The sequence below is a fragment of the Garra rufa genome, chromosome 7, assembly GCF_049309525.1.
Source record: "Garra rufa chromosome 7, GarRuf1.0, whole genome shotgun sequence".
In the NCBI taxonomy this organism is placed as follows: domain Eukaryota; kingdom Metazoa; phylum Chordata; class Actinopteri; order Cypriniformes; family Cyprinidae; genus Garra; species Garra rufa.
The window spans coordinates 14,720,878-14,737,156 of NC_133367.1; the positions used below are offsets into that span (position 1 = coordinate 14,720,878).

The 16,279-nt window shown below is 35.3% G+C and overlaps 1 protein-coding gene across 1 annotated transcript in view; it reads left to right on the top strand.

Annotated features, from left to right (window-relative positions):
- LOC141337961 (uncharacterized) overlaps positions 1 to 16,279 on the top strand; it is a 28,493-nt gene that overhangs the window by 10,056 nt on the left and 2,158 nt on the right. Inside the window, exon 10 of the mRNA XM_073843535.1 lies at positions 16,073 to 16,227. Coding sequence (XP_073699636.1) covers positions 16,073 to 16,227 — 155 coding nt within the window. The remainder of the gene's footprint in view (positions 1 to 16,072; positions 16,228 to 16,279) is intronic.

Below are 16,279 nucleotides of genomic sequence, written 5' to 3' on the forward strand. Positions count from 1 at the left end.
ATTCTAATTTGTTGAGAAGACACTACTTCAGTCTATGTGCATTGAATTTATTCAATGCACAAGTTTTGCAATTTGAGTTGAATTACTGAAATAAATGTAACTTTTCCACAACATTCTAATTCATTAAGATGCACCTGTAAATTGGGTAGTCTTGGCCTAATAGTTCGACTTGTAACCTAAAGGTTGCGGGTTTGAGGGATATGGCCACGTATCATGTTTAATGTAGTAAAAATGAAGTAGAAGAACAGGGTAAATTCACAAATTATAGATAAATAAAGGTTTATATAAGCTTTTATAATGATATAAAGCTTAGATAATTAATGGGGAAACTTTTCACAGAAAATTTAATAACACCTTACACTTCCTTATCCTCCTGTTTAAAACTCTGAAAGAAAACAAAAAGATACAAAGAGACAAATCCGTTATCAAATGCTGCATTGGCGCCATGTTCTAATTACTGTGATTTTGATATTAAAACACTTAACCTACTTGGAGCTGTTCACACCCTTGGGGCTGGACTCACACTATCATCGCCTAAACATAAGGCCTAATGAATCTGAAGTGTTCAGTTGCAAGTTGCAGCTCTCAGAAAACTCCCAGTTCACAAGTTGTAATTATGTATATAAAGTATGTGTATGCTTTTTAACAATGTGAAGTTGGTATCTTAAAATAACAGTAATTCCGATCTGGAACTCACCTAAACACTCCTAGTCAATCAGTGTTGTTAAGATCAGGCCACTGGCCTATACAGGCAGGTCAGTTTCAGGACTGGAGCTACGTCAGACCTCCCTGACTCTTTAAAAAGCACCTCAAAACCTTTGTGACCTACCAATTCAGTGCATTTTCCATTGTGAGATTGCAAGTCGAGAGGATGGCAGCACGAGTGTCCTTCTTGCTGATTGCTGTTTTGTTCTGTCTGGCCAAAGGTCTTGTCAAAGGTGAGGTCTTTTAACTTCATTACGCAGCGCAAAGAAAATATGACTAGGCACATGCCAGAACATATAAATATACAATACAGATGTCCAGTTTAATTTTGTATGTTGGTGTAGTTTAAATAGCCTAATAAAGTTTATATCTATATCATAATTTGTAATGTGTTTATACTGCCCTCCAAAGGCAAAGTGCAGTATCTACGCGAAAAATGTCTTTAAAGTTTTTACAACAGCTAGTCAAACATGTTGACACTCTCATTTCTCTGAACATTTCTCTGAAACGGGACAAAATTGATCCAGAAGACTTTGCCACAAGACAAAACAGTTGTCACAAAGTCCATTTTAAGCCTTAACTCAATTTTGACCAAATGTGTAGTTACTGCGCTTTGCCTTTGGAGGGCAGTATAGTTTTCCATATACAAGGAAAACACATTATTTAGGAGCCGTTAATTCGAATAAAGTGACACCAGGTGTGTATGCCATCACTACTGTACGTCTGCAAAATGTCTGTTAAAGATTGCTTGACCTGAAAAGCATCTGCTGTGTACAAAAATCTGACAGATGTCTGTAAAAAAAAAAAAAAAAAAAAAAAAACATCTTTCAGATGTAAATGCAGTTTAATAAGTTTAATAAAGTTTATATCTAAAGCATAAGGTGTTATATGTTTAGAGTTTTCCATCGTACAAGGAAAACATAATGATTAAGATGAGCATTGTTTATTTTTTTATTTATTTATTTTATTTAGGAGCTGACAATTTGGATAAGGTGGCAGCAGGTATGTATGCCTTCACTACTGTACGTCTGCAAGATGTCTGTTAAAGATCCCTTGATCTGGAAAGCATCTGCTGTGTGCAAACATCTGACAGATATCTGTTAGATGTCAGTTTTGCATACTTTCTAAATCGTAAACATCTTAAGGACATCTAATAGACGTCTATTTGACATCTGCTAGGAAGTGTTGTATAGTTCTATTGCAGATAAGCAACTCTAAAAAACATCTTCCAGATAAATGCAGTTTAATCAGTTTATTAAAGTTTATATCTAAATCATAAGTTGTTATGTGTTTTAAGTTTTCCACAGTAAGAGGAAAACACAATGACAAAGATGTGCATTGTTTATTTTATTTATTTATTTTTTATTATTTAGGTGCCGTTGATTTGGATGAAGCAGGTATGTATGCCATCACTACTGTACGTCTGTAAGATGTCTGTTAAAGATCATTTGATCTGAAAAGCATTTGCACAGCAAACAGACAAAAAAGCAAACAAACAAAAAACATCTTCCAGATGTAAATGCAGGTTATTCAGTTTAAGAAAGTTTAAATCAGTTGTAATGTCTTTATAGTTTTCCACAGCAAAAGGAAAACACAATGACAAAGATGAGCATTGTTGATTTTTTTTTTTTTATTATTATTTATTTAGGAGATGATGATTTGGGGGAGCCAGCAGGTATGTATGCCATCACTACTGTGTGTATGTAAGATGTCTGTTAAAGATCACTTGATCTGGAAAGCATCTGCTGTTTACAAATGTCTGTAAAAAAAAAAAAAAAACTTCCAGATGTTTAATCAGTTTAATAAAGGTTTATATCAAAATCATAAGTTGTTATGTGTTTATAGTTTTCTATAGTACAAAGAAAACACAGTGACAAAGATAAGCATTGTTTATTTATTTATTTAGGAGCCGATGATTCGGAGGAAGAGTCAGCAGGTATGTATGTCAGCACTACTGTACATCTGTAAGATGTTTGTTAAAGATCACTTGATCTGGAAAGTATCTTCTGTGTACAAACATTTGTAAGTTGTCAGTTTTACATACAATTGAAATTTTAAACATCTTAAAGATGTCTATTTGACATCTGATAGGAAATGTCCTAGTTTTATTGCAGATGAGTAAACACTCTAAAAAAAATACATCTTCCAGACGTAAATGGTTTAATCAGTTTATTAAAGTTTATATCTAAATCATACATTGTAATGTGTTTATAGTTTTCCATTATAAAAGGAAAACAATGACAAAAATTTTAATTTTTTGTTTGTTTGTTTGTTTGTTTTTTGTTTAGGAGCCAATGATTTGGATAAAGAGGCAGCAGGTATGTATATTATCATTACTGTACATCTGCAAGATGTCTGTTGATCTGGAAAGCATCTGCTGTGTGCAAACATCAGACAGATGTCTATAAGGGAAAAAAAAACATCTTCCAGCTGTAAATGCAGTTTAATAAGTTTAATATGGTTTATATCTAAATCTAAGTTGTTATTTGTTTATAGTTTTCCATAGTACAAGGAAAACACAATGACAAAGATAAGCACTGTTTATTGTTTATTATTTATTTATTTATTTTATTTTATTTAGGATTCGCTGATTTGGGAAACAAGTTCTCAGGTATGTATGCCATTACTACTGTACGTCTGCAAGATGTCTGTTAAAGATCACTTGATCTGAAAAGCATCTGCTGTGTACAAACATCTGACAGAGGTCTGTAAGATGTCAGTTTTACACAGATGATTTGCATAGTGAAAAGCGCTATAAAACTAAACTTAAAGACATCTACTTGAAGTCTATTTGACATCTGATAGATCACTACTGAAGTCCTTTTGTTAAATTTTCCAAATGATTTGTACTTTACCCGTTTAACAGCTCTATTCAATTTAGCATAGGAGCTAATTATAACTTATAACATTAACTAAGTACTACCTAACAAGCCAATTGTTCAAATAGCCGCTTGGGTTTAATGTGTTCTGTCTGTTTTTCTTCAAATTTGTTATTACTATATTTTGATTCTTTCTTGAGTATGAAAATGCTTAAAAAGCAGGTCATATGGGTTTTTGAAAAAAAAAAAAAAAAAAAAAAAAAAAAAAAAAATATATATATATATATATATATATATATATATATATATATATATTTTTTTTTTTTTTTTTTGCAGTTAGTTACATAGCTATCCTTCAGTGTAAACCATATATACCACGTATATTCCACAATACCACAGCAATGCAATTTAAACCTTTTGTTGAGTGCTCATAATTTTATCAAGGACTGCTTTTCTAATTTTGGCGAGTTCAACACCGGATTTATTAAACACTTGTCCATGAAAGATAAGTCTGTACCTTCTTTATTTGGACCAACAAGTGTCTCCGAACCACAACCTGTAAGTACGATTGATACATTATGTGTTTTATTTTTTCAGTGCTCAAAATATCTAGTTTTTTGTGCTCATGTGTAATTTATACCTAGTGCAGCTTTAGGTTTTTAGGTAAACCTTGACTATTTATTTACTCTCTTACTGAAATATTTCTAATAATTCGCCGAGAACCCACACTGTAAAAAGGTTTTCACCAGATTCAACTTAAAAACCTAAGTTCAGCAGCTGCCTTAAGATTTTAAGTTAAATCAGCTTAAAACTGCAAGTAATTTTAACTTATTACAATAAAAATTAATTGATATAACTTGTGAGTTTAAATGACTTAAGTTGATTTAACTTAAATCCTTAAGACAGCTGCTAAATTTAGCACTTAACTTAAATTAAAACTGGTGTAAACTTATTACAGTGCACTATGACTACTAAGAATGTGTCGATAAATGTAGACTGTTGTTGTTGTTCTAATTATTTTGTTTAATAATAAAGAATGTAACTTAGGTATATTTTGGTTTACAAACTTTGTTGTTTCATCAGTTAGTCATGTTAACATTTGGCTAACATATCCACCATTATTGTTTTATGTGTTTACAGATTAGCAGCTGTATATTTTGAAAAAAATTACAATGTTTTCTGACCTTTGATGCGTTTAAACCTGTTATTATATTAAGATGCTTAAAAATACATATTACCTGGTTGTGATGGTATACACTCTAAACAAAAATGGTGCATAAAAGGTGCCATGTTGCTTATATAAAATGGTAGTCCGGTGGCCTACCCAACAGTGGTTCTTTGGCTCGTAATCATATGGGAACCTCTTTTGGTATTATATGACATTGGTTTTCAATCCTGGTCATGGGGAACCTTTGCACATTTTGCATGTCTCCCTTATTTAACACACCTAATTGAGATCATGAACTTGTTAGTTCGGTTCATGGATCTCTTACTTAATGAGATGATGAGCTCAATTAGATGTGTTAAACAAGGTAGACATGCCAAATGTGCAGAGCAGGGGTCCCCCAGGACCAGAATTGAGAACCACTGTTATATGGCACCTAATTGTATACCTAATTATTTGACTACATTACAGCATTTGATGTATGAACTATATGAAATATATGAACAGGACTGTTTTTTGTTTGTTTGTTTGTTTTTAATTAGTTGATTATGGTTATTCTTTTTATGTGTTTTGTACATCAGTGAAGCCAGGACGGTGTCCACGAAGAAATCTTTATAAACCAGGACGGTGTGGCAAGAAGTGTACCTGTGACAGAGACTGTCCGAGACATCTGAAATGCTGCCGCAACGGATGTGGATTTCAGTGTTTGCCTCCTAGACGTATGTTATACTAATGTACTGGTCAGCTTTTTCCCCCTTTACAGTGATTGAGTCATTCAGTATTCAGTGATCTGGTTTCCCTGTCATGTTTGTGTAACAGAAAAGCCAGGAGTGTGTCCAAACAAATTGAAAGTAAAAGTGTGTGGCAAGTTTTGCAACCATGATGTTGACTGTCCCAGAAAACAGAAATGCTGCAAGACTCTATGTGGACGTAAATGCTCACCTCCATATAAAGGTATATGTTATATTGACGCTTGGGTCCTCAACACACAGTTTTTGAGTGTTTTACATATTCCAATGGCAAAGTACCTGGATATGCACAATAGCACCACAAACACATTGCTTTTCAAAATAAAGATTAATAATATTTGGAATACAACTAGCTCTAAAAGTAAACCTTGTGGTTCATGCTTTGCGTGTTGTGTGCTGGTTATGAGTTTGAATGCCACTGAATGGACAGACTAAATCTGACTACTGATACTCTCCAGGTCCATGTCAGAACCCACATGGTTGCTGACAACTCTTCCCATGATGATCGATATCCGGCCAGACTGATGTGTTGCCCAACCACCTGCTACCATGCATGCAGCTAACCATTGTCGATTTAACCTTTGGGAAAAGTCCTCGATTGTTGGTTGTGTTTTCTTCTTTTTTCTCTCTCTCTCTCGCTTTTTCTCTCTATCCATGCTTATAGCTATACCTGATATCTTTTGCTTTTATTAAATAAATCTCATAGCATTAAGACTGAAGTGTGAAGTCTATCATTTCATAAAACTTTGTTTTTGTAAAAACCTATATCTGAATTGTAAATCACATTGTATGGTTTAATGTTACCATAGAGATTGCCCCACCCTGCTTATATGGTATGAAGTATTTGTGTAGGTCTTAAAAGTCTTAATTTTATTTATTTATAATTATATTTATAACATTATGCTGATGTTAACTGATAGCTATATAAAATGATCAGCAGCACTGACCTTCTCCAGATGGAAAAAAAAAAACTCCACCCTTGTTCATAACCACAACTCAAGGCTGAGTTGGTATTCAGCAGGCCAAAAAACTTAGACTTAAAATTTAAGACTTGTTGGAAGAGAATGAGGAGAGCAAAAAAACTGAATGAACCGGAGGAGAAACAACATGACAAAACTGAAGATGAATCTTGTAGATGAATGAATCTTGAAGATAAATCTTGAGTTGCTCACTGTGAACAAGAGGCGAAAAAAACTTCCACCTTCCCTCGTGTCTTTTATCACATGAGAATTCAAACTGGAGAAAACCATACACGTGATCAATGTGAAAGGAGTTTTACACAAGCAAACACACTTAAATTACATCTGCATTGTCATTCTGGAGAAACACAATTTAACTCTATTCCAGATTCATTGAGGGACCACCTGCAAGATCATTCAAAGGAGAAGCCTCACATGTGTACATTTTGTGGAAAGACCTTTTCACGTCTGGATTGTTTATTACAGATTCTGAACTGAAACAGCACCAGAGAAGTCACACTGGAGAAAAACCTTACCAGTGTTCACACTGTGACGAGATTCAAATGGCCATTTCAACAGAAGAAGCATGAGAGGATCCACACCGAAGAGAAGACATGTGATCAATATGAGAAGAGTTTTGTAGATGCAGAAACTTAAATTAAATTGGCATTCCCATTTTAGAGAAAGTCTGCTGAGCTATGATCAATGCAGCAACTATACAAAGGAGAAGATACACAGAGATAGATAAGCTGTACATGTGACAAGCGGCGCAAACAACAATAGCCAGAGAAGAAGTCATTACTCACCGTGATTATATAACAATTCCAACTTGCCACTGTTGTTTGATGAACTCGTGAAGAACAGAGCAGGGGGAGAAACAACAAAGCGAGAGAAGAAAAGAAAGTGGTAGTAGACACAAATGGCTAGCTAACGGCTAATGGAATGCTAACATGCTGCACTCACGATTATAGAATAAAACTGAACGATCAGATCCATCAGATTAGTTTGATGGATAATATCAGAAATGTGGTGGGAATTAAGCTATATTTTATCACTTTAAACAACAGAGAGTGATAGTAAAATAGAGATTTCAACAGAAAAACAAAGCTACAATAAGCTACAACATACAAAATAAGGTGCACAATCTCCTGAGCTAATCTCACTAAGGAACAGTAAAAATGAACCAGGTAAACTATTATTATGATGATTTATTTATAGAACAATTGCAGAGAAACAAAAAGGACCAGCATAAACCAGCTAAAACCAGCATCCCAGCACCAAAACAAACCTAACCAGCATATGCTGTTTTTTTCAACAGGGTCAGAACATCAGCAAATCCTCTTTTTTGGGGAGGTTTTGATTGATTAAGCAAGAGGATGTAAAGAAGGGAATTGCTGAAAGATGTTTTGAATGATTTTTAGATTATTTAGCAAATGATTTAGAATCATTAAGGTTTCAAACTTCTGCTTTAGCTTCAGATAAGTTTTAGACACAGTCTGATGTTGTCGCAGGTGGGAACATGTTCGCTTGTGGTCAACAACTGCTGAACGTTTGATCTAATCAGAGATGGAGCAAGTGTTGCTCGCTTGTGAAATGTTATGTGTTACTTCAGAGTTTAGAAGATTTCATCTTTCTTCTGCTTAGGAGATGCATTGTGCAACGACATTGCTGTTCTAAAATTGACTATTTTATATTCCCTTTAAGTGTTGTTTTATAATTTAGAAGGTTTGATATGAAAACGGTATGCTGTGTGTGTATCTCGCTGTATTAAAGGAACACTCACTTTTTTTGGAAATAGGCTCATTCTCCAACTCCCGAGTAAATAAGTTGAGTTTTACTGTTTTGAAATCCATTCGGTCATTTTCCTGTTCTGGCGATATCACTTTTAGCATAGCTTAGCATAAATCATTGAATCCTATTAGACCAGTAGCATCGTGTTCAAAAATGACCAACGAGTTTCGATATTTGTCCTATTTAAAACTTTACTCTTCAGTATATATCTTCTTCTGTTATATCAAGTACTAAGACCAGCGGAAATGTAAAGCTGCGGTTTCCTAGGCCGGTTTTCTACACTCCCATTCCGGCGTAATAGTCAAGGAAGTTTGTTGCCGTAACATGTCCAAAGCAGGCGCTGTAATATCACGCAGCACATGTGCAAATGCTTACTTCCGTCAACATATCCAACGTGACTTTGGTTTTGTCATACTGGTATTGACATCGATGGCAAGAGTGGATCTACCTGATGAGGAAGTGGCATGTGTCGCAACATCCGAGGACTTGGATGCAATGCTGCATCCTGCAGAAGTAGATTTATTTTTTCCGGTTTGACAAAATAAACTGGAAAAAACGTCACACGCCGAGTGGACCTAATGGCCAGCTTTCGCAAGAGTAATTTATTCCTGCAACCACTACAATATATAATATAAAGATTTTGAATGCATACCGTCAGTTTGCATTTTCAGACTTATATTCATGATGTACACTTTTACTCAAAACTCACTTTAAAACATCACCGACCGTTCGCAGTAACTTTCTTTATCAATCACACGTGGAATTTGGTCCTTGCAAATACTGTAAGCCAACTGTTCGCCCAAACCTAGTCGTCAGGGGTTGCATTTCACAGGTAATGTTAGCCAACAACAATAGCAATTAATCATGTTACACTTACAGCCATGGACGATGCTCCTTGTTGTCCTGTCTGTTCTCTGAAGATTGTTGGGATGGCCATGTCCATTAGACGCCGTGCTGTAGTACCAGTAAAACTATCCAAATAGTCATCTGGTTCAAAATCCTCGGAGCAAACACGCCATTTCTTGATCGTTTCTAACGGTGTTTTGAGATCCATGTCAATTGAGTCATCAGTTGGAATAGCTTTTTTTTCGTGGGAATTCTATGAAACATGGTAGTAGAGTACATCTTCGACTTACTATCACAGCCCCTTACAATGCACATATCCATAGCTAATCGCACAATGGTAAATCCAGCCACTAACAATTTACCAGCTGCAACTCTGACAGCTGCAACAACCGGAATTACGCCTAGCTGGGAACTAATTTTAGGCACTGTGTGATATTACTTCGCCTGCTTCGGACATGTTACGCAGCAAACTTCCTTTACTATTATGCCGGAATGGGAGTGTAGTTCCTAATCTTATCGGCCTTAAAAAACGCAGCTTTACATTTCCGCTGGTCTTAGTACACGATATAACTACAGAAGAGTCAAGTTTTAAATAGGAAAAATATGGAAACTCGATGGTCATTTTTGAACGCGATGCTACTGGTCTAATAGGATTCAATGATTTATGTTAAGCTATGCTAAAAGTGATATCACCAGAACAGGAGAATGACCGAATGGATTTCAAAACGGTAAAACTCAACTTATTAACTCGGGGGGGAGTTGGAGAATGAGCCTATTTCCCAAAAAAGTGGAGGGTTCCTTTAAAATAGACTTGCTTAAATCAGATCACGCCCCTGTAATTCTTGATACTTGTTTTTCTTACAAGCACCTAGCACAGCCAGTTGGAGACTAAACACTTTACTTTACTTTCAGATGCAAAATTCTGCCAATTTTTAACATGTGCGATTGACAATTTTCTACTAACTAATAAAAGCGACTCTGTATCACCATCATTATTATGGGAAACATTCAATGTTGTAATAAGGGGAGAAATAATATCATACTCTGCCTCACATAATAAATAAAAAAGCGAACACAGGAGAAACTTATCAGATCTATACAGGAAACTGATCGTCAGTATGCTATGACCCCAACAGAAGAGCTATCTGGAGAAAAAACTTAGTCTTAAAACAAGATATGATTCATTATTGACAGAAAAAACAGAACGGGATTTAGTTTTTACCTTTGCCAGATTTTACAAACATGGTGACAGCAGTTAAAAAGTAAATCAGCATGGCTTATTCCACAGATTAGGAAAACATCACAAGATATTACAGTAGATCCCCATGAGATTAATTCTACTTTTCATAAATATTATTTAGATTTGTATACTTCAGAAATTGACTCTTGCATGTCAGCATTTTTGGCTAATGTTAACCTACCCATTGTTAATAAAGACTAAAATAATAATCTGGATAAACCCCTACAACTTCAAGAAATAGAAGATTCAATCAAGAGCCATGCAGAGTGGTACTGTAAAGCCCCAGGACCAGACAGATTCCCCGTCTAATTTTATAAAAAAGTCTCCTTACAACTGTCCCCTTTGCTTCTTATTATGTTTAATCACTCTTTTGACCAATCAAAATTACCACAAAGTCGTACACAGGCCCATATTACAGTTCTCCTGAAACCAGATAAAGATGCCCTTGATTGTAGTTCTTATGGACCTATTTCCATACTAGATGTAGATGTTAAAATCTTGTCTAAAATACTGGCCACTAGAATCGAATATATAATACCAGATATTTTTTCACGAGACCAGACAGGCTTCATTAAGAGACGCAACGCTTTCATTAATATAATTATAATAATTTATAATTAAATATGATAATTTCTCTAGACGCAGAGAAGGTGTTTGATAGAGTTGAATGGAACTATGTATTTCTGGTGTATTAGATAGATTTGGATTCAGCTCAAAATTTATTTCATGGATTCAACTGCTTTATCATCAGCCCAAGCAGCGGTGGTCACAAATAGGATAATTTCACAATATTTTTCCTTGTCTAGAGGCACACGGCAAGGATGGCCTCTTAGCCCTTTGCTATTTATCTTGGCTATAGAGCCATTAACATTAGTACTTCGGTCATCACAGTCCATCAGTGGTATTAAAAGAATGTATGTCGAGATTAAAGTCTATATGCCGACGATCTATTATTGTTTATAACAAAAAGCCAAGAATACGTAGAGAGCTTCTTGAAAGACCTAAAAAAGATGGTGGACTGGCTCTTCCTAACCTGCTAAATTATTTTTGGGCAGCAAATATTCAAAAGGTTATTTATTGGTTTCAGGTTCCACTTACAGAATGGTGTGAATTAGAAGCAATATCTTGCAAATCGACATAACTGGCGGTGCTGATTACAATGAAGTCACCATTCTCACCATCACAGTTCTCCTCAATTCCAGTTGTAATTTCAACTCTCAAAATATATAATCAATTCAGACAAGCCTTTCAACTCACAGATTTTTCTCTGGAAAACCCCATATGTAATAACCATCTTTTCCCAGCTGCCAAGCTAGATGCTACTTTTAAGCAATGGCAGCACTTTGGTTTAGTTAGATGTAGAGACTTTTTTATTAATAACATGTTTGCTGATTACAGTAATCTAATTCAAAAATGTAACCTTCAAAATTTCTTCAGGTTCGTCAAGTTTCCTCAAATGCCCTCTGAATCTGGATTGGATTTAGTTCTCAAGACCCCTACAAACCTCAAGGGCCTCATTTCCATAATATACAACCTTATTACGACATTCAAAAATATATCAATTGATAAGACCAAAACAGAATGGATAGAAGAGTTAGGAATTGACATATCCAAGGACACTTGGGATAAAGCTGTTGACAAAATAAATAAAACTACTTCTTGTGCATGGTTTAATCTAATCCAGATGAAAGTGTTCTACCGTATTCACTATAGTAAAACCAAACTGGCTAAAATATACCCAAATATTCTGGTCATGTTCCAAACTGAGACATTTCTGGCTCTCAATATTTGAAATTTTAAACTCCGCATTTGATTTAAAAATTCCCCCTTATCCAATAACGGCATTATTTGGTGTCACAAGCGACGAGGTAAAGAAAAAGAAAATGCCTTTGCATTTGCAACACCAATAGCTAGGAGAAGAATTCTTTTAGAATGGAAATCACCAATGGCACCTAAATTGTCACTATGGCTTATGATATAATGCCATTTCTAAAAACTGAAAAAAATAGTTTGTTTGTTTTTTTCTCAGAAGATCAACTAAATCATTTTACATGTATTGGGATCCTTTAATAATCTATATTGAGAAGAATGTACCCCTCCAACTTTGAGCCTCCCCCCCTCCCTCTTTTTTTAATAATATGTGTGTGTGTTTTTTTATTGTTTTGTTTTTGTTTTTTTGTTTTGTTTTGTTTTTAATTTCAGTAGATTTTGTGGGTAAAAAGCAAAAAAAGGAATGCCTTTGAAAGTGTCTGTAACACTGAATACTTCCAATTTACCTTGTTCTGACAAAAATATAATAATAAAAAAATAGACTTGCTTGCTTAGTGCAACTTCCCCTTTGAACTTCAGCTGGAAGTTTTGAAACCCAGACATGTATCCTGTACTTAAGGTTGCCATGACAACTGAGGCCCTAAGTAGGAGACATTTAAAAATTGTTGCCACTCCTCGGTTGAAGACTTTCTCACTGTCATTTTGATTTATTTATTTAAGACAGCTTATACATTGGTTGACTTCTCATTAGCACAAAAAAAAAAAAAAAAAAAATCTAAATTTTTACTCCTATCTAACACAGGTCAGAATTAGTTGCACGAGATTCTATTCTTCTTCTTCTTCTTTTTTTTTTAATCTGATCTGAGCCACTACAAATGTGGATTTAAATCAGGTACATATTCAATATTTCATTTCTATAGTATTAGAGAGTCGGACTTGTATATTCTAGTATACACTAATATTTGGAACAAACACTTGGATGAAACAGTGGAACGAACAGTGGATGAAGAAACTCTGAACAAAACACTCTTTAAGTGAAACACATATATAACAGACTAAAAAATTAAGTAGAAGAACAGGGTAAATCACAAATTCTAGATAAATAAAGGCCTTAAAGTTTTTATAACTTTATAATTATATGAAGGTAATTAATGGTGAAACCTTTCACATAAAATGTTATTACAACACCTACACTTGTCCTCTTGTTTAACCCTCTGAAAGAAAACACAAAAGAGACAAAGAGACAAACCCGTTAACAAATGCTGCATTTCTGCTATGTGGTAGTTATTTTTTGATTTTGAGATTGCAACACATGACCTTCTTTGGAGCTGTTCACACCCTTGGAGTTGGACTCAGGCTACTAGCCTACAGGCAGGTGAGTTTCTGGGCTGGAGGTGTGTCAGACCTTGAATCTTTAAAAATGCAGTTTCACAATTTGCTCTCATAAACCTCCTGACTTACCAACTGAGTGTATTTTCCACTGTGAGATCAATTCAATTCAATTCAATTCAAGTTTATTTGTATAGCGCTTTTCACGATACAAATCGTTGCAAAGCGCTGTACAAAAATGTAGGCTACCACAATATATTTAGTAGCTTATTAGTGGTGACTACTGTTTGTCAAGTCGATGTACATATGGTATAAATGTTAAAAACTGGTTATTGTTTAATCATGATGAATACTAATAGTAATGATTATGTGTTGCAATCAAATTTGTAGAAAAATTATGTAGTGCTGTATGTTGTTTCAAGGCTGGCATCATCGGCGGTCCTCTGAGGCGTTGGCATCATCTCTTGTTCTGAATCCAGACTTAATCTTATGTAATTCCTAGGTACCACGGGATGGAAATCCCGTGGCAGAAACAGAGAAAAAAATAGAGAAATAATTAGCGTGGCTGCTGTTCCAACCAAGCAAAAATGATGTGTTTAGCCCAAGCTGAAGAATGTTGATGTGCATGTGATCAGATCTAACTGAAGTACAACATTATGAGATACATTATGTGAATGCTTGGCTAAAGAGATGAGTCTTTAATCTAGACTTAAACATAGAGAGTGTGTCTGAACCCCGAACGTTTTCAGGAAGGCTATTCCAGAGTTTGGGAGCCAAATGTGAAAAGGCTCTCCCTCCTTTAGTGGACTTTGCTATCCTAGGTACTACCAAAAGTCCAGAGTTTTGCGACCTTAGGGAGCGTGAGGGATTGTAGCGTTGCAGGAGCTAAACCATTAAGGGCCTTATAGGTCAGAAGTAATATTTTGTAAGTGATACAGAACCTAATAGGTAGCCAGTGCAGAGACTTTAAAATTGGGGTAATATGATCATATTTTCTTGATCTGGTAAGGACTCTAGCTGCATCTGTAGCTTGTATATTGAAGATGCATGACAACCACCTAGTAGTGCATTACAATAGTCTAGTCTAGACTTCATGAATGCATGAACTAACTTTTCTGCATAAGAAACAGGTAACATTTTCTGTAGCATGGCAATGTTTCTAAGATGGAAGAATGCAGTTTTTGTAACATGAGAAATATGATTTTCAAAAGACACGTTGCTGTCTAATATAACACCCAGATTTTTGACTGTAGAGGAAATAACAGTACATCCGTCTAGTTGCAGATTGCAGTTTAAGAGATTCTGTGTACTGTTTTTTTTTTTTGGTCCAATAAGTAATATCTCAGCCTTATCTGAATTTAATAGTAGAAAATTATTGGTCACCCATTCTTTCACATTTTTAACACACTCTGTTAACTTTGCTAAGTTAGAAGTTTCATCTGGTCTTGTTGAAATATATAGTTGAGTATCTTCGGCATAACAATGGAAACTAATCCCATATTTCCTAATAATATTACCGAGGGGTAACATGTAAATTGAAAATAGCAGAGGACCTAGAACAGATCCTTGTGGCACTCCATACTTTACTGGTGATAACTGCGATGACTCCCCATTTAGATAAACAAAGTGGTAGCGATCGGACAGGTATGATCTGAACCATCTTAAAGCCTGCCCTTGAATACCTGCATAGCTTTGTAATCGATCTATGAGTATGTCATGATCTATAGTGTCGAACGCAGCACTAAGATCAAGTAAGACTAGCAATGAGATGCAGCCTTGATCTGACGCGAGTAGCAAGTCATTTGTGATTTTTACAAGTGCAGTTTCTGTGCTATGATGGGGCCTGAAACCTGACTGAAATTCTTCAAAGATATAATTATTTATTTATTTATTTATTTATTTTTTGCAAGGAGCACAATTGAGCAGACACAACTTTTTCTAAAATTTTAGACATAAATGGAAGATTAGAGATGGGTCTGTAATTTGCCAATTCACTAGGGTCTAGCTGTGGTTTCTTAATAAGAGGCTTAATAACCGCCAGTTTGAATGGCTTTGGGACATGACCTAACAGATCACAGGTTGAGAGGATGGCAGCACCAGTGTCCAGCTTATTGATTGCTGTTATGTTGTGTCTGGCCAAAGGACCTGTCACAGGTGAGGTCTTTCAACTTCATTACAGAGCACGAAAAAAATATGTAAATAAGTACCTATACAAACTATGACCTTAGGCACATGTCAGAACATATAAATATACAATACAGAGGTCTAGTTGAAGTTAAAGTTTGTACAAAACACTCTGTAAGTATAATGGGGAAGAAGAAACACATACATAACAGACTAAAAAATAAGTAGAAGAACAGGGTAAATCACAAATTCTAGATAAATAAAGGCCTAAAAGAACTTTATAATTATATAAAGCTTAGATAATGGGGAAACTTTTCAAAGAACATGTAATTACAACACCTTACACTTCCTTGTCCTCTTGTTTAAAACTCTGAAAGAAAAAACAAAAGAGACAAACCCGTTAACAAATGCTGCATTTCCGCTATGTCGTTATTTTTTTGATTTAGAGATTGCAACACATGACGTACTTTGGAGCTGTTCACACCCTTGGAGTTCTACTCAGGCTACTAGCCTACAGGAAGGTGAGTTTCTGGGCTGGAGGTGTGTCAGACCTCCTTGAATCTTTAAAAATGCAGTTTCACAATTTGCTTTCATAAACCTCCTGACTCACCAACTGAGTACCATCTGAGCGTATTTTCCACTGTGAGATCACAGGTTGAGAGGATGGCAGCACCAGTGTCCAGCTTGCTGATTGCTGTTATGTTGTGTCTGTCCAAAGGACCTGTCACAGGTGAGGTCTTTCAACTTCGTTACACGGCACAAAAAAATATGTAAATAAGTAC